General features: G+C 47.4%; 1 protein-coding gene across 1 annotated transcript; it reads left to right on the plus strand.

Moving 5' to 3' along the window:
- Positions 1–15,178: 15,178 nt before the first annotated feature.
- LOC122097366 (cytochrome P450 2F2-like) lies at positions 15,179–23,606 on the plus strand. The gene is given in 11 exon segments (XM_042667796.1): positions 15,179–15,225; positions 16,416–16,605; positions 16,691–16,853; positions 17,361–17,510; positions 18,783–18,943; positions 19,739–19,918; positions 20,275–20,416; positions 21,052–21,072; positions 21,075–21,226; positions 21,755–21,896; positions 23,354–23,606. Coding segments are annotated over 10 exon segments (1,464 nt in total). The 5' UTR covers positions 15,179–15,225; positions 16,416–16,434; the 3' UTR covers positions 23,536–23,606.
- The last annotated feature ends 460 nt before the right edge of the window (positions 23,607–24,066 follow it).

The raw sequence follows: 24,066 nt of genomic DNA on the forward strand, positions 1-24,066 counted from the left end.
ACTACATATTAATAAAGGGAACAATCCAAGAGGAGGATATAACCATCATCAACTTATATGCCCCAAATATCGGTGCACCCAGATATGTTAAACAAATGCTCTCAAACTTACAGAATAAAATAGATCCCAATACGATAATACTAGGAGACTTTAACACGCCACTCTCACCAAAGGACAGGTCTACCAACCAGAGGATTGGCAAAGAAGCTACCGAATTAAGTGAGGCCATACTTCAAGCGGAATTAACTGACATCTACCGAGTATTTCACCCTAAAACAACACAGTACACATTCTTCTCAGCAGCTCATGGAACTTTCTCCAAAATAGACCATATCATAGTTCATGCAAGGAACTTAAGCAAATACAAAGGGATCGACATAATCCCCTGTATCCTATCTGACCACAGTGGAATCAAGCTAGCTCTCAATAACAAAGCATACCGCAGAAATTTCTCTAATACATGGAAATTGAACAGCACACTCCTTAACAAGGCCTGGGTAACAGAAGAGATCAGAGAAGAAATAAAGCATTTCCTAGAACTCAATGAAAATGAAAACACCTCACAAAGAAACTTGTGGGACACAGCAAAAGCAGTCCTGAGGGGCAAATTTATTGCCCTCAGTGCCCACATCAAGAGAATGGAGACAGACCAAGTAAATAATCTCATGTTGCAACTAAAACAGCTAGAAAAACAAGAAAAAATGGGACCTAAAGCTACTAGACGAAGCCAGATAACCAAATTGAGAGCAGAGATTAACCAATTAGAAAATCAGAAAACCATAACCAAAATAAACCAAACAAAAAGCTGGTTCTTTGAAAAAATAAACAAAATTGATGGCCCGTTGGCAAGATTAATTAAAAAAAGAAGAGAGGAAACCCATATTAATAGGATTAGGGATGCCACGGGAAACATCACAACACGTACCCAAGATATCCAAACAATTCTAACAGACTACTTTCAAAAGCTATACTCTCTAAAGGAAGAAAATCTGGCGGAAATGGATGCATTTTTAGAGAAATACAAGTTACCCAAACTGAGCAAAGAAGAAGTTAACCAATTAAATAAGCCAATATCCTATAATGAGATACAGGAAGCTATCAAAAGTCTTCCAACAAAAAAAAGCCCAGGACCAGATGGATTCACAGCAGAATTCTATAAGACCTTTAAAGAAGAACTAATACCCATACTCCTCAAGCTCTTCAGAGAAACAGAGAAGGAGGGAGCTATCCCAAACTCATTCTACGAAGCCAATATCACACTCATCCCCAAACCAGGCAAAGACCCAACCAAAAAGGAGAATTACAGGCCAATCTCCTTGATGAACACAGATGCAAAGATCCTTAACAAGATTCTAGCTAACAGAATCCAGAAACACATTAAAAAAATAATACACTATGATCAGGTAGGCTTCATCCCAGAGACACAGGGATGGTTTAACATACGTAAGTCAATAAATGTAATCCAGCATATCAACAGAGCCAAGGTCAAGAATCACATGATTATCGCCACAGATGCAGAAAAGGCCTTTGATAAAATTCAACATTCATTCATGCTAAAAGCTCTGGAGAAAATAGGAATAAAAGGAACATTTCTTAAAACAATAAAAGCCATTTATGACAGACCAATAGCCAATATTATACTTAATGGGGAAAAGCTACAACCAATCCTCCTAAAATCAGGAACAAGGCAAGGATGCCCACTGTCTCCACTCCTCTTCAACATAGTCCTAGAACCCTTAGCCAGGGCAATAAGGCAAGAAAAAGACATTAAAGGGATCCACATAGGGAAAGAAGAAGTTAAACTATCCCTTTTTGCAGACGACATGATACTATACCTCCACGATCCCAAAAACTCCATCCCCAAACTTTTAGAAATCATAAGTCACTTCGGCAAAATAGCAGGATACAAAATAAACCCACAAAAATCAGTTGCCTTCCTATACACTGATAATGCACAGGAAGAGAGGGAAATAAAGGGAGCAACCCCATTCACAATAACCTCCCAAAAAATAAAATATTTAGGAATTAACCTAACCAAAGATGTAAAAGAACTATTTAATGAGAACTATAAAAAGTTAAAGAAAGAAATTGCAGAAGACACTAGGAAATGGAAAGACCTCCCATGCTCCTGGATAGGCCGACTTAATATAGTAAAGATGGTGATACTTCCAAAACTAATATACAAATTCAATGCAATTCCTATTAAAATCCCAATGACGTACATCACTGAAATACAGAAAACAGTCCAAAAATTTATATGGAACAACAAAAGACCTAGAATAGCCAAAACAATTCTAGGGGATAAAGACAATATGGGAGGGCTATCCATGCCGAACTTCAAACTCTACTACAGAGCTATAATCACAAAGACAGCATGGTACTGGCACAAAAACAGACCCGAAGACCAATGGAACAGAATAGAAGATCCAGATATAAATCCACAGGCCTACAGCCAGCTGATATTTGACAAAGGAGCCAAAGACATACAATGGAAGAAACACAGCCTCTTCAACCGCTGGTGCTGGGAAAACTGGGCAGCCACATGCAGAAAACTAAAAGTGGACCCCAGCCTATCACCATGCACCAACATCAACTCAAAATGGATTAAAGACCTTAACATTAAACCTGAATCTCTGAAACTACTGCAGGACAGAGTAGGAGAGACACTTGAACTAATAGGCACAGGAAGGAACTTCCTGAACAGAGTCCCAGGGTCACAACAAGTTGGAGAGAGACTCGACAAATGGGACTACCTTAAAATAAAAAGCTTCTGCACAGCTAAATCTATCGCAACTAAGCTAGAAAGACAACCAACTAATTGGGAAAAAATATTTACCAGCAATATATCAGACAAGGGGTTAACATCCTATATATACAGGGAACTCAAGAAACTAATCCCTCCCAAACCTAACAAACCAATTACTAAATGGGCAAGGGAACTAAAGAGGGACTTCTCAAATGAAGAAATAAAAATGGCAAAGAAACACATGAGGAAATGTTCATCATCCCTGGTGGTGAAGGAAATGCAAATAAAGACAACCCTGAGACACCACCTTACCCCAGTCAGAATATCCCACATCCACAAATCAGCCAACGACAAATGCTGGAGGGGATGTGGAGAAAGAGGAACCCTATTACACTGCTGGTGGGAATGTACACTTATACAACCACTTTGGAAAGCAGTCTGGAGGGTCCTTAGAAAGCTAAAGATTGACCTCCCTTACGACCCAGTCATACCACTTCTAGGCATCTACCCTGAACAACAGGAACCAATATACAAGGACACGTGCACCTCCATGTTTATTGCAGCACTGTTCGCAATAGTCAGGATATGGAAACAACCTAGATGCTCCACCACAGATGAATGGATCCAAAAATTGTGGTATCTATACACAATGGAATATTATGCAGCCATTAGAAATGACAAAATAATGGCATTTGCAGGGAAATGGATGGAGCTAGAAGGAATCATGTTGAGCGAGGTAAGCCAAGAACGAAGAGACAAACGGTACATGGTCTCCCTGATAAGTGGATGCTAAATCCAAAAGGTTAGGTGATACGATAAAACTAACAGGACTTAAGAAACAAAGAACTCCCGCTCATCTGGTTGAACCACTACTAAATATCCCCATGCTGCTGATCACAAATATGGTATATAACATGTGAACACTGTTATATATTACAGACTGTGGTAGACAATTTGCTCCAGGGAAGTTAGAATGAACTTGTGACTTTGAAATTATGTAATCATTTAATCACAATCAAAAAAAAAAAAAAAAAGAACCTCGGGGAAGGGAGGGAGGGAGGGGATGGTAGGGGGAAAACAATGGAGGGGGTAACAATGTTCAAGAAGAAGTGTACTCATAACCTCACTCATGTAACTGTAACCCTCTGTATAGTAGCTTTACAATAAAAAAAAAAAAAAGTAAAAGATCAAAAAAAAAAATTAATACCAAGTAATGGTCTTAATGAGGTGGGCGGCACAGGAATGAAGGCAGGAAGGGTAAGCAAATGAAGTCACTGTATTCAATGGACACTATGTAGAAAATAAACTTTGTAACTTGTGGGTGGGGACCAGCAGGGAGAAAATAGGGGAGAATAAAGGAAGCGGTGACACTGTCAAGAAACATCGTACTGATCACCTGACTTATGGACTTGTAACTCCCTTATACAACTACTTAACAATTAAAGAGTTGTTCTTAATTATTAGATAATACCCCTTAAGTATGAAATTTTAATAAATTTGAAATAAAAACCAAAAGGGCAGCCAGGCACCAGTGGCTCACACCTACAGTACTAGTTACTCAAGAGGCTGAGAACTGAGGATCGTGGTTTTCACAGAAAAGTCTGTGAGGGGCTGGGAAGGTGGCTCAGTGGTAGAGCGCTTGCCTTGCATGCATGAGGCCCTGGGTTTGATTCCTCAGCACCATATAAGCAAAAAAAAAAAGAAAAGTCTGTGAGACTTTTATCTCCAATTAAACAGCAAAAAGCCAAAAGTGGAAGGTATGGCTCAAGTGGTAGAGCACCAGTCTTGAGTTGGAGTTCAAGCGCCAGTACCAGCACAAACACGCAAAAAAGCCACCAAGTGCAGTCACTATTTGGTTTATTATTCACTAAGTGAAGAAAATCATTTACTAATTGCCAAAAGAGAGCCGGGGGTGGGTGTTCACGCCTATAATCCCAGCTATTCAGGAAGCCAAGATCTGAGGATCTTGGTTTGAAGCCAGCCTGGAGAAGGAAAGGCCATGCAATCATTTGGACATTTCCAACTCCTCCTCTGGGCACCACTTGAGTCTTCAGAGAATGTTTAAGTCTGATAGACCCAAGGATTCCTGGGGGGTCCACTTACACCCTTCCAGCCACTGCCCAAATCATCTTACAACAACAGCCTAAAGCCAACTAATCCTCAAAGATAGGACTGAGCCAGGACCTGCAGTAGCTAAGGAGCCCAGGAAATCATTACGTTTGCCTATGAAAAAAGACGCAATCATGTTTGCAGTTACTGCTTATGCAACACTATCCTAGCAATACATAATTAGCATAATTCTTCCATGTAAGTCCTTGTCTTGCCTAGTGTGCTCTCTAGTCTGAAGGCTAATTTTAAAAGGTAAATAGCAACAGTTATCCTAACAAGAAGCCAGGCACCCGGTGGTTCACATCTGTCATTCTAGCTACTCAGGAGGCTGAGATCTGAGGATACAGGTTCAAAGCCACTGTCAGGAAAGTCCATGAGACTCTTATCTCCAATGAACCACCAGAAAACCAGAAGTGGCACTGTGGCTCAAAGTGGTAGAATGTTAGCCTTGAGCTAAAGAGGTCAGAGACAGCACCCAGGCCCTGAGTTCCAGCCCCATGACTGAAAAGAAAAAAAGAAGATATTTTAACATGAAATAAGAAGTAGGAAAGGGGGGCGATCCCCTTTCCTGTGAAACAGGAAACTATACAGTATACAGATAAAAAAAAAAAAAAGGTCTAGCCAGGCACTGTAATCCTAGCTACTCAGGAGGCTGAGATCTGAGTATTAAGGTTCAAAGCCAACCCAGGCAGGAAAGCCTGTGGGACTCTTGGCTCCAATTAACCTCCAGAAAACTGGAAGTGGAGCTATGGCTCAAAATGGTAGAGTGCTTGCTTTGAGCAAAAGAACTCAGGGACAATGCCAATGGAGACTTGGGTAAGGTTGTAATTTTAACTTCTTATATAATATTGACACTTACACAATTTAAGTACAAGTCTAATTTTCACCTTGTGGCAATATATTTTTATTTTATTTTTATTTTTATTTTTTAGGTCCCGTCGTGGGGCCTGAACTCTGGGCCTGGGCACTGTCCCTCAGCTCTTCAGCTCAAGGCTAGCACTCTACCACTTGAGCCACAGCGTCACTTCTGGCTTTTTTCTTTTTGCTTATGTGGTGCTGAGGAATCAAACCCAGGGTCTCAGGCATGCAAGGCAAGCGCTCTACCACTGAGCCACCTTCCCAGCCCAACCTTGTGGCAATATAAAGGGAAGGATTCCTACAGTGTTAGACTGAAGATTCCTGGTTCACTGATTTAGACAAAGATTTTTGTCTTTTTTTTTTTTTTTGTCAGTCATGGAGCTTGAACTCAGGGCTTGGGCTCTATCCCTGAACTCCTTTGCTCAAGGCTAGCACCTTACCACTTTGAGCCCCAACTCCACTTCTGGTTTTCTGGTGGTTTCACAGACTTTCCTGCTCAGGCAGGCTTTGAACCATGATCCTCAGATCTCAGCCTCCTGAGTAGCTAGATTATAGGTGTGAGTATCCAGTACCTGGCTTCAGACAAAGAATTTGGAGACAGAACTTGGCCTTGGTTTTTCTTTTTGTCTTTTTCTTTTTTGGGACTTGAACTCAGGGCCTGGGCACTGTCTCTGAGCTTCTGTTGCTCAAGCTGAGTACTCTACCACTTGAGCCACAGCACCACTTCTCGCTTTTCTGTGTATGTGGCACTGAGGGATTGAACCCAGGGCTTCATGCATGCTACCACTAAGCCACATTCCCAGCCCCTTGCCTTGGTTTTTCTACAATCCTTCAGTGCATCACTGCCACTGCTACTGAGACAATCATTATTGTCACCTTGCAGGAGAGAAAAAAATCAGTGTCCAGAGGCGCTGCAGACAGCTTTGGGCCTAAGCCCCATGAGCCTGGCTCTCTCCAGAGCTTTCCAGTTCTAAAGGCAGACCAGGGGAGTCAGTGCAAAGTAACTGAATCTCTTGGGCCTTGTGTGTGTGTCATAATATGGCAGAATAAACAACTCTCAAATACTTCCAGATTTTCACTGCCTGGTGGGACAAGGAGACAGGAGAGGAGCCATTAGTGTCACTTTTCATGTTTCATTACAAACAAGGTCATATAGCACAGTACACCATCCTTGAACACTGGAGCAAACAGGGAACCTTAGACATACACCGTGTTCTACTCAGGGCAGAAAGGGGCATTGAATCTTTGTAGGCTGTCCAGAATGGTAAGAATAAAGAAGAAAAGGGGAGGGGGGGAAAGGGTGGGGAGGAAGGAAGGAAGCAAGCAAGTAAGCAAGCCGGGTGCTGGTGGCTTACTCCTGTAATCCTAGCTACTCCGGAGGCTAAGATCTGAAGATCACAGTTCAAAGACAGCCTGGGCAGAAAAGTCCACGTGACTCTTATCTCCAATTAACCACCAGAGAACTAGAAGTGGAGCTGGTGCTCAAAGTGGTAGAACACTCTTGACCAAAAGAGCTCAAGGCTCAGAGTTCAAGCTCCATGACTGACAAAGAAGAAGGAGGAGGAGGAAGAGAAGGAGAAGGAGGAGGAGGACGAGGAGGACAAGGAGGAGGAGGGAAAGAATGAAAGAAAGGAAGGAAGGGAGGGAGGGAGGGAGGGAGGGAGGAAGGGAAGGAGGGAGGGAGGGAGGGAGGGAGGAAGGAAGGAAGGAAGGAAAGAAGGCAGGAAGGAAGGCAGGCAGGAAGGCAGGAAGGCAGGAAGGAAGGAAGAAAGGAAGAAAGGAAGGAAGGAAGGAAGGAAGGAAAGAAGGAAAAAGAGAAAAAAAGAAAGCTGAGCACCAGTGTTTCACGCCTATATTCCTAGCTACTCAGGAGATCTAAGGATTGCAGTTTGAAGCCAACCGAGGCAGACAAGTCCCTGTAGAGACTCACTCTTCTCTCCAACAAACCATTCAAAAATTGGAAGTGGTGCTGTGGCTCAAGTGGCAGAATGCTAGCCCTTGCACACAAAGAGGCTGAGGGACAGTGCCCAGGCACTGAGTTCAATCCCCACAACCAACAAAATAAAGAAAGGAAAGAAAGTAAGTCAGGCACCTATGATTTATTTCTATAATCCCAGCTACTCAGGAAGTTGAGGAGGAGAAGAAGAAAGAGGAATAGGAAGGAGAAAGTATTCAAAAATGCTCTGGCATTGCAATAATCCTCATTGCACAATTTAAAAATAAATCATTATTGAGCTGGAAACTATTTTCTTGGAGGAAACTAAATCCATTCAAGATGTTCATAATTTTTGTCATCCAATAAACTCATTTTGTTATCTTGACCATGGAAGAACAATGTTTTCTCAGAAATTTTTATGTGGAAGTTGGCCATATCAATATTCTGTTTATCCTTCCTAGTATACAGAAGAGATTTTTCACTGCAAAGTGGTCTCAATTTTTATTTAACTTTGTGTATCTTTGTGTATGTGTCTGTGTGTGTATGGTTATGTGTGTGCATGTGCGTGTGCTGGGCCTGGGGCTGGAATCAGGACGTGGGTGCTATTCCTGAGCTTTTTTGCTCAAAGCTAGTACTCTACCACTTGAACCACATCTCCATTTCTGGCTTTTTGGTAGTTTGTTGGAGATAAGAATCTCACTGACTTTCTTGCCCAAGCTGGCTTAGAAATACGATCTTCAGATCTCAGATCTCCTGAAGATCTCAGGAGATCTTCAGATCTCCTGAGTGGCTAGGGTAACAAGTGCCAGCCACAAAACTTTGCAGGCTGTCTTTAGGTTTTGCCTCTGTTTCGAGAATACTTCTCAACTCATTCAATTCTCAACATGCCATCCTGATACCAAAACCCTAACAGATAGTGAACTGTACTCCCAGCACTCAGGAGGCTGAGGCAGGAGTATGGAAAGTTTTAATTTCATAGAATTTTTCTCAGTAAACAACAAAAAAATCCAGCTATTGAACATTTTTGTATTTAACTTTTTTATTGTTATGATAAAGGTGATATACACAGGGGTTATAATTACATAAGTCAGGTAATGAGTACATTTCTTTTTTCTTTTTCATTTTTTTAGTCAGTCATGGGGCTTAAACTCAGAGCCTGGTCATTGTCCTTGAGACTTATTTTGCTCAAGGCTACTGCTCTACCACTTTGAGTCCACAGAGCCAAAAGAGATAAGAGCATGACTCAATTGTGGTGGCTAATTGGAGATAAGAGTCTCACAAACTTTCCTGACCCAGTTAGCTTCAACACCATGATCCTCAAATCTCAGCCTCCTGAGTAGCTAGGATTACAGGTGTGAGCCACAGGTGCCCGGCTTTGGACAATTTCACCCATTTTCTTGTTCTCTCAGATTTTTCCTCCCATCCCCACCCACAAGTTGTATAATTCCTTTCCCACATAGTATCTAGTGAGTATCATTGATGCATCTATTTTACATTAAATTTTTCCACACGAAAAAAAGATGAAGATACACAAATCCCAATGCTGCTTCCGATTTAGCACTTTAGAAGTGAATAGTAGCCCAAGGGATAGACAGCAACTTCAGTGGGTGTGGAGGAGAAAACAATGTTGGGGTGGATTCAAAAGACAATACAAAGCCGTGAATGGTAGTGCACACCTGTAAACTCAGCTCCACGGAAGGAAGAGGTAGGAGGATCATGGTCTAAGATCTAAAATTAAAAAAAAAAAAAAAATAGAAGCCCAGCCTGAAAAACAAACAAAAAGCCAAAAGAGATGAAAGCATGATTCAAGTGGTAGAGCTCTGACCTAGAAAACACAAGACCCTGAGTTCAAATCCTACTACCACCCTAAACAGCAACCAAAAGAATAAAAAAGCAGAGCGCCAAGATGATCCTTTCAAAGCACTTATTAGAGGTCTTATTCTTATTTACAGAGTGGCCTGCGGTTCTCACCGTGAAGAGAAAATGGAGCATTTCCAAGGTGTGTCAGAAAGGAGACCAGCTATGAATTTGGTTTACATAAGGTATTAAGAAGTTCTGGCTCAGAATAAAGGTCAGATTCCTACAGGACCATGAACAACAAGAGCGACCTGTATCAGCACTTTACAAAACAGTCAGCTAGCAGGTCATGGGGAGGGCAAGGCATTCATGCCTTTTCTTTGTGTCTGTGTGTGTGCCAGTCTGGAGCCTTGAACTCTGGGCCTGGGCGCGATCCCTGAACTTTGGAGCTCAAGGCTAGCACTCTACTATTTGAGCCACAACACCATTTCTAGGTTTTTTTGATGGTTCACTGTAGATAAGAATCTCACGGGGGCTGGGAAGGTGGCTCAGTGGTAGAGTGCTTGCCTTGCATGCATGAGGACCTAGGTTTGGTTCCTCAGCACCCTATAAGCCGAAAAAGCCGGAAGTGGTACTGCAGCTCAAGTGGTAGCGTGTTAGCCTTGAGCTGAAGAGCTGAGGAACAGTGCCCAGGCCCATAGTTCAGGCCTCATCACACACACACACACACACACACACACACACACACACACAAAGAATCTCACAGACTTTCCTGCCTAGGTTGGCCTTAAACCTCAATCCTCAGATCTCTGCCTCAAATTCCATGGCTTTTGATTGCAGAAAGAAAGCCTGGGCCTTTTGAGGTGTAGCTCAGTGATAAGTTATGTGCTTACCATGTGGGCCTGATTCTCAGCAAGAAGAAGATAGGAGAAGGAAGAAGGGAAGGAGGAGGAGGAAAAGAGGAAGAACAAGAAGAGGAGAAGGTAGAGGAGGAGGAGGAGGAAGAGGAGGAGAAGGAGGAGGAGGAGGAGGAGGAGGAGAAAGACGAAGGAGAGGAGAAAGAGGAAGATGGTGAAGAGGAAGGAAAAGGCGAGCTGGGCAAGCTAGGATTGCACACGCCACTCCATCCTTGGCATTTACCTTCTCACAGGCTCAATTCTTCATCCAAGTCTCATGGGCCAGCAGGAAAGTTGGGGTCTCTGCCAAGTCCTTTTCCTCAGCTTTACAAAACACTGCAAACAAACTCCACACCTACAGTAAACACAGGTGCATATACAGGATCTAAACTCACCTTTCTGAAGCTTGCCCCCAGAGCTTCCCTTCCCAGGATGCCATCCCCACAAACATGGGCTTGGTGGAGCCCACCAGGAGTCCTGAGGATTGACTGATTCCCTTGGGTGGCTTTGGGACAGAGAAACAACTTTCCAGTGGTTGTGGTTTCGTGGTTGTCGTTGCTCATGGTGGTGGTGTTCTGAGACTGAGACATGGTCATAATATCACCATCATTGTCACCATCATCATCATCATCATCATCATCATCATCATCCCACTAAGAAAAAAAACAGACTGTTGCACTGACACCCCCCCCATCCACTCCCGGAGGTTCTAGAATCACCCAAAGGAGACTAGTGGTCCCCAGTCCAAGCCCCCAATAAGAGGGTCATAGGACACCACCAAGGGCAGCATGATATGTTCCTGGACTCGGGGCCTCAGGAGGACCATGTTTTCTCCTTACTAACACCATGGGTTAGAGTGAAGTGTCTCTATATAACCATGAAGAACAAGCCCAAGTTTTGTTTGGTGTTCCTGGGGTTTGAACCTAGGACTTAGTAGACAAGTGCTTTACCGCTTGAGCGACTACATCCCAGCCTAGATCTAAGCTCTTCTGAACACTAGAGAGGCAGCGTGCACCGTTCGCCACCTCCAACCTCACCACCTTCAAATGTCCTCTTTCTGGGCATTCACCAGCTATTCAAAAAGTGGAGGTTAAATAATTGCTTCACGGCAGTTTATAAATCAGAGCTCAAGTGGAAGTGCTCAGAGCTTCCAGAAAAAAATATTCAGGGCTGGGAAGGTGGCTCAGTGGTAGAGCGCTTGCCTTGCACGCCTGAGGCCCTGGGTTTGATTCCTCAGCACCACATAAGCAAAAAGAAAAAAGCCGGAAGTGGTGCTGTAGCTCGAGTGGTAGAGCGCTAGCCTTGAGCTGAAGAGCTGAGGGATAGTGCCCAGGCCTAGAGTTCAGGCCCCACGACCTGACCCCCCCAAAAAAAGAAAGAAAGAAAAAGTATTTATCTGGCAGACCACAGAATGGGCAGAGTGCCAAGGGCTTGAGTGCGCACCTGGTACTCATGAGCCTTGGGCTCAATCCCAAAGAAGGGAAAAAACAAAGGCTACAAATCTGAACCATGACATTCCAATTAGGCTCTGGGTGGCTCTTCCTGCTTTCTGCTTCTTCTCCGCACATAGAGATTTGGAATATGTAGTATACACATTTCCAGCTCTCCAAAAAAGGAGGGGTTTGGTAAAAAAAAAAAAAAAAAAAAAAAAAAAAAAACCTTGGACAAACAGTACAACAAGCACAGAAGGACAAACTAAACAAGGAATACAAATAAAGTTTCCAGAATTAAATTCCTGCAGCCAGGAGAAAGAGCCATTTCCTCCAACTACCATATTCTTTTCAAAGATCTAACACCAAAGGCATCAGAAGGTTGCCTTGTCAGATGCCAGTGCTCACACGCTTAATCCCAGCTATGCACTCAGGAGGATGAGAACTGAGGATTGGGGTTTCAAGCCTGCCTAGGCAGGAGAATCCATGAGATGAGATTCTTATCTCCAATTAACCAGCAAAATGCTGGAAGTGTGGAGCTGTGGTTCAAGTGGTAGAGGGCTAACTCTGAGGAAAAAAGCTACACCACACACACACACACACACACACACACACACACACACACACACACACACTCACACAGAGTTAGCACTCAGTCCTCCCAAGATACACTTCAGTGTTGCCAGACTCCAAGCAAAGTCTCTGAACATCTCATATTTCCAGCATGGCTGTGCATTACCCACACATGATTATGGGGCTTTCCCAGCCCCATAATGAAGACATAAATAGCTCTATGGAGGTTTGAGATTAGTAGAATACTGCAGAAAGTGGATACCTAATGGGAGGGGGGGAGAGAGAAAACAGAGAGGAACAGAGAAACAGAGGGATGAGGAGGGAGGGAGGGAAGGAAGGAAGGAAAAAAGGAAGGAAGGAAGGAAGGAAGGGAGGAAGGGAGGAAAAGGAAGGAAGAGAGGGAGGAAGGGAGGGAGGGAGGAAAGAAGGAAGGAAGGAAGGAAAGAAGGAAAAAAGGGAGGGAGGGAGGGAGGAGGGAGGAAGGGAGGGAGGGAGGAAAGGAGGGAAAGAGGGAGGGAGGAAAAGGAAAGAGGGAGGAAAAGGAAGGAGGAAAGAAAGGGTAAAAGGAAGAAAGAAGGGCTGGGAAGGTGGCTCAGTGGTAGAGCACTGCCTTGCATGCCTGAGGCCCTGGGTTTGATTCCTCAGCAGGACATAAACAAAAAGAAAAAAAGACAGAAGTGGCGCTATGGCTCAAATGGTAGAGCGCTAGCCTTGAGCTGAAGAGCTGAGGAACAGCGCCCAGGCCCAGAGTTCAGGCCCCACAACCAGACCCAAAAAAAAAAAAAAGAAGAAGAAGAAGGAAGAAGGAGGGAGGGAGAAAGAGGAAGGGAGGAGGGAAGAAGTGGAGAGGGGAGGGAGAGAAGGGAAGAGAGAGGTGCGGGAGGGAAGAGCAGGGAAGGGGAGGGAACCATATTGCAGGATCTAGACAGGAAGCTGGTGTGTGGAGGGGGGAGGCTGGGGGGGAAGTGGGTCAGGTCTGTATCTGTCTCCTGTCACCCCTCAGTGCCATGGCTGTCATCTGCACTGCCTTCTTCCTCTCCGGAGGATGTGTAGTGGTGGCGGGGATCCATGTCTGGGATTACTAGAGGGCTGGAGGCCTGGTTTCTGGCCTGTTGACGACCCTGGAGTGGGGCCCATGTGGGAAAAGGACAGCCCATCCCTCCTCCCCCCTCCCCCAGCCATTCCAGCTGGAGCCCATCCAACCCTGACAGCACTCAAACCTCTTCTTCTGAATTCCCGGGGGTGGGGGTCCCCCCCCCCGAGGGAGGCGGGCACCCCTCAGATGCCTCTGAATACAGTTCCAAGTCAGGGCAAACTGCTGAGAGGGCTGGAAGGGGTCCAGGCAGCACCCTTCCCCCCCCCCCCCAGAGGAGGCAGGGAGGCCCTGGGAAAGCAGAGACCTGTAATCCCATAATCCCCCTCTCCCAGCCCTGCCCAAACCAGACTTTCAGGACAGAATCCACACCATGGGTCCCTCCCCACCCCCCAGCTCTCAGGTACCTGACACCTGGGGTGTCACCTTCCCCCCCCCCAGGGGGGCCCAGCCTTCCTTCCTTTGCCTCCCAGAGGAGCAGAGCTGTGGTATTGGGGAGGGGAAGCCCCACCTCCATTCGCTCCCCCAGATCTTTGGCCTCAAGAGTCCTCTGCCAAAATCTGCATCTGACACTCTGTACTCTGACTTGGACACCAGTTGAGTAACGGAGCAAGACCGAGCTGGCGGAACACTCCCCGGGACAGCCAAAGAACTTAATATGGCCTGAAGCATGGCTTGGGGAGGCTGGGGCTGTTTTCTCCCCTTCCAATGACCCTGACTTTCTCCTTTGCTTTTCTTCGATCTCACTGCTCTGCAGTCACTCCTGGAAACATAAGAAAAAGACAGAGACAGACCCACAGAAAGAGAGACACAGACAGAGAGAGTGTAAATAAGGGTTTATCAGGATGGGAGAGAGACAACCAGAAGAAGAAAGCAAGCCAAAGACCCTAAGACACAGAGGAAGAGGGAGAGAAGCAACTAGAACCCATAGCTGAGACCTTCCCCAACAGAGACTAAGTGATATCCCACAGAATCTCAGAGACAAGCAAGCCCTAAGAGATAGAGGACCAAAGAATAGCTCTGAAGAATATAGAGCTATGGTTCAAGCTGTGGAGCACCAGCCTAGAGGAAAAATGAGGCTAAGGGACACAGCGTAGGCCCTGAGTTCCATCCCAAGGACCGAGATAGATAGATAGATAGATAGACATGAATATGTATGAATGTGTATGTATATATATATGTATGGTATATATATGTATGTATATTTAAGCATATATACATATACTTAAATATGTATATAAGAATATAAAGAAGCAGGAGGGGCTGGGCATATGGTTTAGTGTACAGTGTTTGCCTAGCATGCATGAAGCCCTGGGTTCAATTCATCCATACCACAAAAACAGAAAAAGCTGGAAGTGGCGCTGTGGCTCAAGTGGTAGAGTGCTAGCCTTGAGCAAAAAGAAGCTCAGGGACAGTGCCCAGACCCTGAGTTCAGGTGTCAGGACTGGCAACAAACAAATAGAAGGAAGAAGAGGAGGAGAGGAAAAAGGAGAGAGCTATGGGAACTCAGCCCCCTAGACACAAGAAAATCCCAGGGAAGAAATCACCTTCCCCCAGGTCTCTGACCAGTAAGTCGCAGAATTGGCCTTAAACCCAGAGAAATAAAAACTGAAGTATCCAAAAATGCTGCATGAACTCAGGCTGGCTCTGTCTGTGGTCACACCCAACAACCACCCCCCCTCCTAGAACCCAGCCTAGAGCAGAAGCCTTCCCCCTGATCAGGGACAAAAATCTGCATTGACCTCGGCTGGGAGAGCACAGCTCAGTCTGCAGCCTAAAGGCCCCAGGTGAAGGAGGGTTCCTGGGCTGTGGTCCCCACCCCCAGGACTGCTGGTCCAGGGCAGGGTGGGGAAGTAGGCGGGGCTGGGGTAGGGCAAAGGAGGGGTGCAGATAAAAACAATCTGAGAAGTCACCACAGCCCAGATCACCAGTTACCTCCGCTGTGCACAGCAGGTAAGGGGAGGGGTGTGGAGGAGGAGGGATGACTCTGCAAAGCTAAGGCTGTGGGTTCCATATCTCCCTCTCCCCAAACCTACCTGCCAGCTTCTAGGGGAATCAAGATGTCTCTGGGTCTGTGTTCTGTCTCTGTGGCTCTTTTTTGTCTAAGTCAGTCTTTGCCTCTCTCCTTTCTCTCCCTACCCCCCACTCTCTCTTCTTTTCTCTTTCTGTTTTGCAGTATCTATCTCTGGGAGTTTTGTTTTTTTCTGTTTTCTGTTTTTGTTGTTTTGGACACAAAGCCTGCTTCCTCCTGTGGTTGTAGTTGTTGATTTAAATAACTATACCTCGCTGTCTCCTCATCTCCATCTCTTCTGTCTTTCTCAGCTCTAGGTCTGATTATGCCTCTTTCTCTAGTCTATGTTAGCCTCTCTTTCTGAGAGTTTCTCTCTCTCTCTCTCTCTTCTCTCTCTCTCTCTGAAACTGGTTCAATCCTGTGTTTTGATTTACCTAATCTCTGTGTTTGTGTACCTTTACATCTTGTTATGGAGTGGGTACATTTATAGATAGGAAAATACATAGATGGAGAGTGAGACAAAGAGACAGACAGACAGAAAGATAGAGAGAGAGAGAGAGAGAGACAGACAGACAGATAGATAGATAGATAGATAGATAGATAGATAGATAGATAGATAGATAGATAGATAGGTAGATAGAGAGAGAGAGAGAGAGAGAGAAAGATAGATAGATAGATAGACAGACATCTAAGAACACAGATATATCTCCAGGTTTCTGTCCGTGTCTCTCATCCACATTCCTGTCTCTCTGTATTTGGAACATCTCAGCCTCTATTTTTTGCCCCATACTCCTGCTCTTCACTCCCCTCCCCCCTTCTCTCCTCTCCTCTGGCTTCTCCCTGTCTCTGCTTCTTTCTATCTCCCTGCTCTCTCCACCTGCCCCCATTGCCAGGACCTGAGGAAGGAAGACTCCAGAAGGAGAGAGGACTGAGAGGCCCCTACTCTCATCTCCCTTTGCTTTCCAGACCCAGCAGCTGCCTGGGCATGGACAGTGTGGGCACCGCGGTGCTGCTCCTGCTGCTGGCCGGCATCTACCTGCTCCTGTCCTTTGGTTTTCACAACAAGGGCCGGCTGCCCCCGGGCCCCAGGCCTCTCCCCATTCTGGGGAACCTGCTGCAGCTCCGCTCCCAAGATTTGCTGACCTCACTCACCAAGGTGCAGGCATGGGGCCTTGGGGGAACGAGATGGGGTGTGGGTGGGGGAGGGGGAAGAGCCTCCTGTGACTTCCTTCCATCCTCAGCTGAGCAAGGAATATGGCTCCATGTACACCGTGTACCTGGGGCCCAGGAGAGTCGTGGTACTCAGCGGTTACCAAACAGTGAAGGAGGCGCTGGTGGACCAGGGGGAGGAGTTCAGTGGCCGTGGAGATTACCCAGTGTTTTTCAACTTTACTAAGGGCAATGGTAAGCCTCCTCCCTTCTCCACCATTCCCTAAGCTTCTCCTCCCCACCCCCGTCACTCCAGAACCTTGAATGGCACCGCCATCCCAATCCCCATCACTATCCAACTCCAGCTTTTGTGCTTAAGACAGGTGCTCTACCACATGAACCAAGCTCCACTTCTGGATTTTTTGGGGTTCATTAGACATAAAAGTCTCCCAGACTTTCCTACCCAGACTGGCTTTGAACCATGATCCTCAGATCTCAGCCTCCTGAGTAGCTAGGATGACAGGTGGGAGCCACCAATATCCAGCAGTCATGGGGTCCTTAAAGAAATAGTCAGAATGTTCAGAATTGGACAAAGGAAAGCCCACGGCCCCGTGAAAACTCCAAGAAAACAACCTGGCTCAGCCTGGAGGGTCAGGGATGGTTCCCTGGAAAGAGACTCAGTCTCCCTTCCAGCAAACACCAGGAAAAGGGGGATTCAGGGGCTGAGTTGTCCACTGAGCCAAGCACTGCTCCTCTCCCCAGGCATCGCTTTCTCCAATGGAGAACGGTGGAAGGCCCTGAGAAAGTTCTCTGTCCAGATACTACGGAACTTTGGGATGGGAAAGAGAAGCATGGAGGAGCAGATCCTGGAGGAAAGCAGCTTCCTGTTGGAGTCCCTGCAGAATACACAAGGTCAGAGTGGAGAGGGTTCTTAATGAATGCAGCCTGCACCCCTAACCCACACCCATCCTTCTTAGTAGGCACTGTGGTGAATGCAAAACTTCTGAAGGGGCCTTACTTGCCTCGTTTTGAGAATAGCGCCCCTAGAGGAGGGTCCACTTATGACCAAGATTTCAGGCATGAGTCACCAGCACCTGGCTCTCCCATAATTATTCTTTTCTTTTTTTTTTAATTTTCTTTTTTATTCCCTTGATTCTTTTTTTGTGTGGGGGGAGGAATCAGTCATGGGGCTTGAACTCAGAGCCTGGTACTGTCCCTGAGCTCTTTTGCTCAAGGCTGGTGTTCTAGCACTTTGAGCCACAGTGCGGCTTTTGGCTTTTTCTGTGATTAATTGGAAATAAGAGTCTCATGACTTTCCTGCCCAGGCTCCCTCTGAACTGTGATACTCAGATCTCAGCCTCTTAAGTATTACAGGCATGAGCCACCAGCACCTGGCCCTACCATTCTTTATCACATCTGCAAAGTCACTTTTACTATGAGAAACAAGACAGTCTATTCACAGGTTGTAGTGAAGGAGACATCAATGTTTTGGTGGGGGGAGGGGAGCATTATTCTACAGTCTCCTAATCAGTCAGATCTTATCAGGAGTTTCCACCCTTGAACACTGACATCTTCTAACAGCCCCACAAAGAGACAGGGCACTGCCGTGAAGCCCATTTTACAGAAGAGAAAAGTTTCAGAGAAAGAGATTCATTCTGGCCCAGGTCACCTCAGGACTGAGGAGAGCCCAAGTCAACCTTCAAATTAAGTCCCTTTAACTGCAGACTGGGCTGGGACTAGTGGGTCTTGGGGCTCTGTTGAGATGGGTTCCTCTGCTCTAGTTGGGTGTGGTCTGTTTGGCTGTTGGAGGTTTTGAGGATTGTGTTCCTGTGTGTGGGTAAGTGTGTGCACTGTGAGATTGCTGCTGTGTTCTGTGAAGTCTGATCATCTGGAATGGGCTGTGTGGTCTCAGGCACAGACTGTTTTGTTGGTATCGTCTTGTTGAGATTTGCAGAATGTCGTGGTTTTCAGATGCCCAGTGTGTTGCCAGATATTTTCTGGGTCTGGTATATGGCTTGTATGCTGGGTGGCCATGTGGGTGCTGCAAGATGTGGACTGGGTCAATGGTTGCATGCCAGCGTGGCAATTCCAGCTGAGGTTGCATGGGTTTGGGGGCCTTGGGTGGCGTGGGATGTCTTCCCAAATCCACGCCTCCCACCTCCTCCCGCCTTCTCCACGCTTCAGGCGAGCCCTTCGACCCAGTGTTCGTGCTGAGCCGCTACGTGTCCAACATCATCTGTTCTGTGATCTTCGGCCACCGTTTCGATTACAGCGACGAGCGTTTGCTGGCCATTATCCACTTCATCAATGACAACTTCCAGATCATGAGCAGCCCCTGGGGCGAGGTCAGTCAGCAGAGTGAGAGATGGGAGAGAGCTGCGCTGGGGCTGGGGTGGGAGGGGGTGTGGTTCCCGGTATTTAAACACAAATTGGAAATAGCCAGCAGAGAAAGGACCACCAAAGAACAGGTCTGGCCACGCCCCCACTGGCCACGCCCTTGGAGAAGGAACTTCCCCTAGCCCAGGCACCCCACCCCTATTCTTATCTAACTGCTCCAATATGGCCATGCCCACTAGAGAAGGGCCAGCCCTGATTCAATCTGGACACCCCTGTTTTGTGTGACCACGCCGCCTTTGGCCACGCCCCTCTGGAGAAAGGCCCTGCACGGACCAAGTAGGGACACCCAGTTCTTATTTGGCCACACCCCTCTGCAGAAGAAACCTTAACTGACCCAGTCTACCAACTCGCCAGCTCTGCCACCCACATCCCTAAAGTGGCTTAAAGCTCTTCATTTACCCGATGTCCTCTTCCCCTAACTTCATCCATTCCCCCCAAAATACCATCCTAACACTGTTGGTTAACTTATGCCTGTAATCTTAGTACTCAACAGGTTGACATCTGAGAAATCCAGTTCAAAGCCAGCCTAGACCAAAAAAGTCTATGAGACTCGTATTTCTCCTTAACCAACCAAATAGCCAAAAAGAAGTGTGTTGAAGTGGTAGAGAGCTAACTTTGAGCGTAGAAGTTCAGGGACAGTGTCCAGGCCCTGAGTTCAAGACCCAGGGGAGGCAGCAGGCACAAGAAAGAAAAGACAACTCTGCCTGCTCCTCCAAGCCCTTCCAACTCTCCCCACTCCCCAGCTATACAACATCTTCCCGGGTCTTCTAGACTGGCTGCCTGTGGGATCGCACTGACGAATGTTCCAGAACTTCAGAGGTATGAAAGATCTGATCACTCCCAGCATCCGTGAACACCAGGCTTCCCCAGACCCTGACAATCCCCGGGACTTCATCGATTGTTTTCTCACCAAGATGGCACAGGTAATCCTCGGCTTAGAGATCACACCTGTAGTCTAGCCTGAAACCAACCCTCTTGCTACCCTGGCCTCAAACCTCCAGGGATCCCAGATTAGGCAAGGGCTGGGGGCCTTGGCTCTGCTGAGAGCACCAACTAACAGCTCATTAAGACCTTGCCACTGCCCAGTTCATCCTGGAGCCTGAGGCTGAGATTTTCTCTATCTGGTCTTTGCACCTCCCCAAACCGCCCCCCCCCACCCATCTTCCTGGAAAGGGAACCAGGGAATGAGCCAACCTGGCACCCAGCAGCATTGGTGGCACCGGTTGGGGAATGGGATCCCCTGGCCCTGGCCTGTACCGTCATGTGTCAACCTCTGCAGGAGAAGAAGGACCCGCTCACCCACTTCCAAATGGACACCCTGCTGATGACCACACATAACCTCCTTTTCGGTGACACCGAGACAGTGGGCACCACGCTGCGCCATGCCTTCCTCATACTAATGAAATACCCCAAAATTCAAGGTGCTGCCCCCCTGCCAGCTGGCCCTGAGTCCTATCCACATAGCGCTAACGCCTGAGGTGGCCCAGCCCAGCCCTTAGGGGTCCACACCTGCTACCAAGGATCCTACCCGCGCTGCAGGGGTCCCCCCTATGACCACTTTTCTAGGTCCTCCCACAGCCCTGCCCAAAGCCACGCCCCCAATCCTGGCCCAGAACACGCCCCTCACCACGCCCACATGTTCCATGTAAAGCCACACCCCTAACCACGCCCCTGACCACCCCTCCAACCATATCTCCCAATTGATGCCTGTGGCCACATACCCAATCCATCTCTCCAGTTTCACTCCCTGCTCAGGCCTCCCAAGGCCCGGACTCTGAGCAAGTCCAAAACACATCCCCCCCTCCATTGTATTATCCCACCCACAAAGCCCTGTCTGTGACCCACCCCCTTCCTAAGCCCAGCCTCTGGGTGGACCCCCAAGTTTCTTTCCTGCCCCCCCCCACCCCCCCAGAGCATGCGCATGCACGTTCCACCCAACCACTGGACCCATCAGCCAACCAGCCAGGTCCTGGAAGCCCCGCCCAGAATCCCAGCAGCAGCCGGAAGTCCCACCCCCAGTCCCAGCCCCTCCCCGCCTTCCCTCCTCTGCCTCCAGCCCGCGTGCAGGAAGAGATCGACGCTCGCGACAGCCCACGCTGGAGGACCGCGCGGCCACGCCCTACGCCGACGCCGTGATCCACGAGGGGCGGCGCTTCGCTGACGTCATCCCCATGAACCTGCCGCACCGCGTCATCAAGGACACGGCCTTCCGCGGCTTCCTGACACCCAAGGTGTGCTAGGCACCTGGCCCACGACTTCCCGCGCTTGCAGCTGGCCGTGGGCGCCCTAGGACATGGCCACCAGTGCCCTAAGGCCTTAGCAAGGAAGCATCCCAAGCCCTAGCATTGCACCTCTCAGATCCTTAAATCTACAACTTCAGCCTCTTCCCAGGACCCCATCAGAGTGCACTGGGGCCTGTCCTTAACTCCACACCCCTTTCCTGTCATAAGACTTGCATCTCGGGGCTCATCTTTCCAATCCCCAGGGTTTGGGACTTAATCTTAGGACCTATGTGGCTCAAAACCCTATCCTCAGAATTCTCCCTCCCCAGGAATTGAACAGCTGCTTACACAAGGCAAAGAGGTGAAGGCCCCATTCCTTCCTCAGACACCACCACACACACCAGCATCACTGGGAACCCCAGATGAAGATGGAGTCCAGTGCCCTACCCTCACGCCCTTTCAAAGTCCCCAGGAATTCCAGGTCTGAAAAGTGGAAATGTCAGCTTGCACAACACTGACCTCTCCTGGTCTGTACAGGGCACGGACATCATCACCCTCCTTAACACCGTGCACTATGACCCCAGCCAGTTCAAGACACCCCAGGAGTTCAATCCTGAGCATTTCCTAGACACCAATCAGTCCTTCAAGAAGAGTCCAGCCTTCATGCCCTTCTCAGCTGGTAAGCCCATGAGTCAGTCTCCAAACCTTAGGGTTTTTGTTGTTTGTTGTTACTGTTGGTGTTGTTTTGGTGGTGGTTTGTGCGGGGGAGGAGGGTGTAACTGGAATTTAAACTTAGGGCCTTTGTTCTCACTTGGTCTTACCTCCAACTCTGGCACTCTACCACTCGAGATCCACTTCCAGCTTTTTGCTGGTTAACTGGAGATAAGAGTTTTAAGGGACACTGGTGGCTCACTCCTGTAATCCTATCTACTCAGAGACTGAGTCTGAGGATCATGGTTCAAAGCCAGCCAGAGGAGGAAAGTCCATGAGACTCTTATCTCCAATTAATCACCAGAAAACTAGAAGTGGGGCTGTGGCTCAAGTGATAGAGCACTTGCCTTGAGCTGAAGAGCTGAGGGGAAGTACCCAGGCCCAGAATTCAAGCCCTACAACTGACAAAAGAGAGAGGGAGAGGGAAGGAGGGAGGGAGAGAGAGAGAGAGAGAGAGAGAGAGAGAGTGCTTTATGGACCTTCCTGCTCTGGCTGGCTTTGAAACAGGATCCTCAGATCTCAGCCTCTTGAGTAGCTAAGATTACAGACAGAGCCACCAGCACCTGTCTCAGCCCTAGTTCTAATTTCACTCTATAAACTCTCTCGCTTCTCCATCTCACCCCATGCTTATCCGTGAATGCATAGATAGTCACTCTCCCAACTCTAAAGTAACTTAAAAGCTCTGTCACTACAAGGCACAATTGAAGTACTGCCAGCTTTGGTGCGTTGTTTTGGCTCATTCCTGCTTTTAGGGGAGAAATCCCCATTTACTCTGTAGCAAGGAGAAAAATAATAAATGACCATATTCAGTAGTGTGTGCCAGACCCTACCTGAGAGGGATTACCAGGAAAGAGGGTGACAGCTGAGCTCACACCCAGAGGGTTTGCATCCCATTTCTGTCCTGCCTGTGTGGACTTGGATTTGTTACTTCTCTTCTCGGAGCCTCAACTCCCACACCCATAAAAAGGCAGATAATAAGTCAGGCCCTGATGGCTCACACTTGTAATCCTAGCTCTTTAGGAGGCTGAGATCTGGAGGATCCTAGTTTAAAGCCAGCTGTAATTAACCAGCAAATAAGCTGGAAGAAGAGCTGTGGATCAAACAGTAGAGAGCCAGCCTTGTGGGAAAATGGCCACTGACTGCTTCATGGAGCTGAGTTCAAGCCCTAGTCCCAGCACAAGCACACATACACACACACACACAGAGCTCAGAAATTGTGCCTTTTCCAAGAACACAAAAGTTAGCTCTGACACTATCAACATTTAAACCTGGAACAGCTGTGTTTGAATTTGCACTTGCTCCATTTTCTCCAAGCATCTTTCTACCTCAGGATTTTCTCTGGGAGTTTTAGGGGGAGAGGTGCAGTTCCTCACCCCTCTTAATTCACCTTAATTCCTCCTGGCCCTCCCCTCTCCACCCCTGCAGGACGCAGGCTGTGCCTGGGGGAGCCTTTGGCCAAAATGGAACTCTTCCTCTACTTCACTGCCATCCTGCAGCGTTTCACCTTGCGGCCGCTGGGGGCGCCTGAGGACATCGACCTGACCCCGCTCAGCTCTGGGCTGGGCAATGTACCCAGGACTTTCAAGTTGCGGGTGCTCCCGCGCTGACACCCCCACACCTGGAAGCCTGGCCTGTGAGCTTGGTGTGGGGTGTCTATCTAGGGGATATTCTGCCCTCCTCCAGCATCATGTTCCCTTTGCCTGTCATCCTACATCCATCCTGTACCTTTATCCACTGTGGGTTCAGAGAGAAATACTTGGGGATGGAAATGCATCTCCTGTGCCCTGGACCTGCACAATGTGTTCTGTGACTTGGCCTTTCCTGGAATTTCCAATCCAATTATCTTTCTAATAGATTCTAACCTGTCTTGGCTGAGTTAAATGACACTGGTATTACCTATCCATGGTCAGAATGCCCATCATTAAGAAAATAAACAATTGGTCACTGGTAGCTCACACTTATAATCCTAGATACTTAGGAGGCTGAGATCTGAAGATACAGGTTCAAAGCCAGGCTTGTTTGGAAGTCTAAGAGACTCTTTATTGCCAGTGAACCACCAAAAACGCCAAAAGTGGGGGTGAGGTTCAAGTGGTAGAGCACCAGCCTTGGCTGAAAAGGGTCAGGAACAGTACCTAGGC

The sequence above is a fragment of the Dipodomys spectabilis genome, unplaced genomic scaffold (genome assembly GCF_019054845.1).
Source record: "Dipodomys spectabilis isolate Male_0828 unplaced genomic scaffold, ASM1905484v1 ptg000422l, whole genome shotgun sequence".
Taxonomy (NCBI): Eukaryota; Metazoa; Chordata; class Mammalia; order Rodentia; family Heteromyidae; genus Dipodomys; species Dipodomys spectabilis.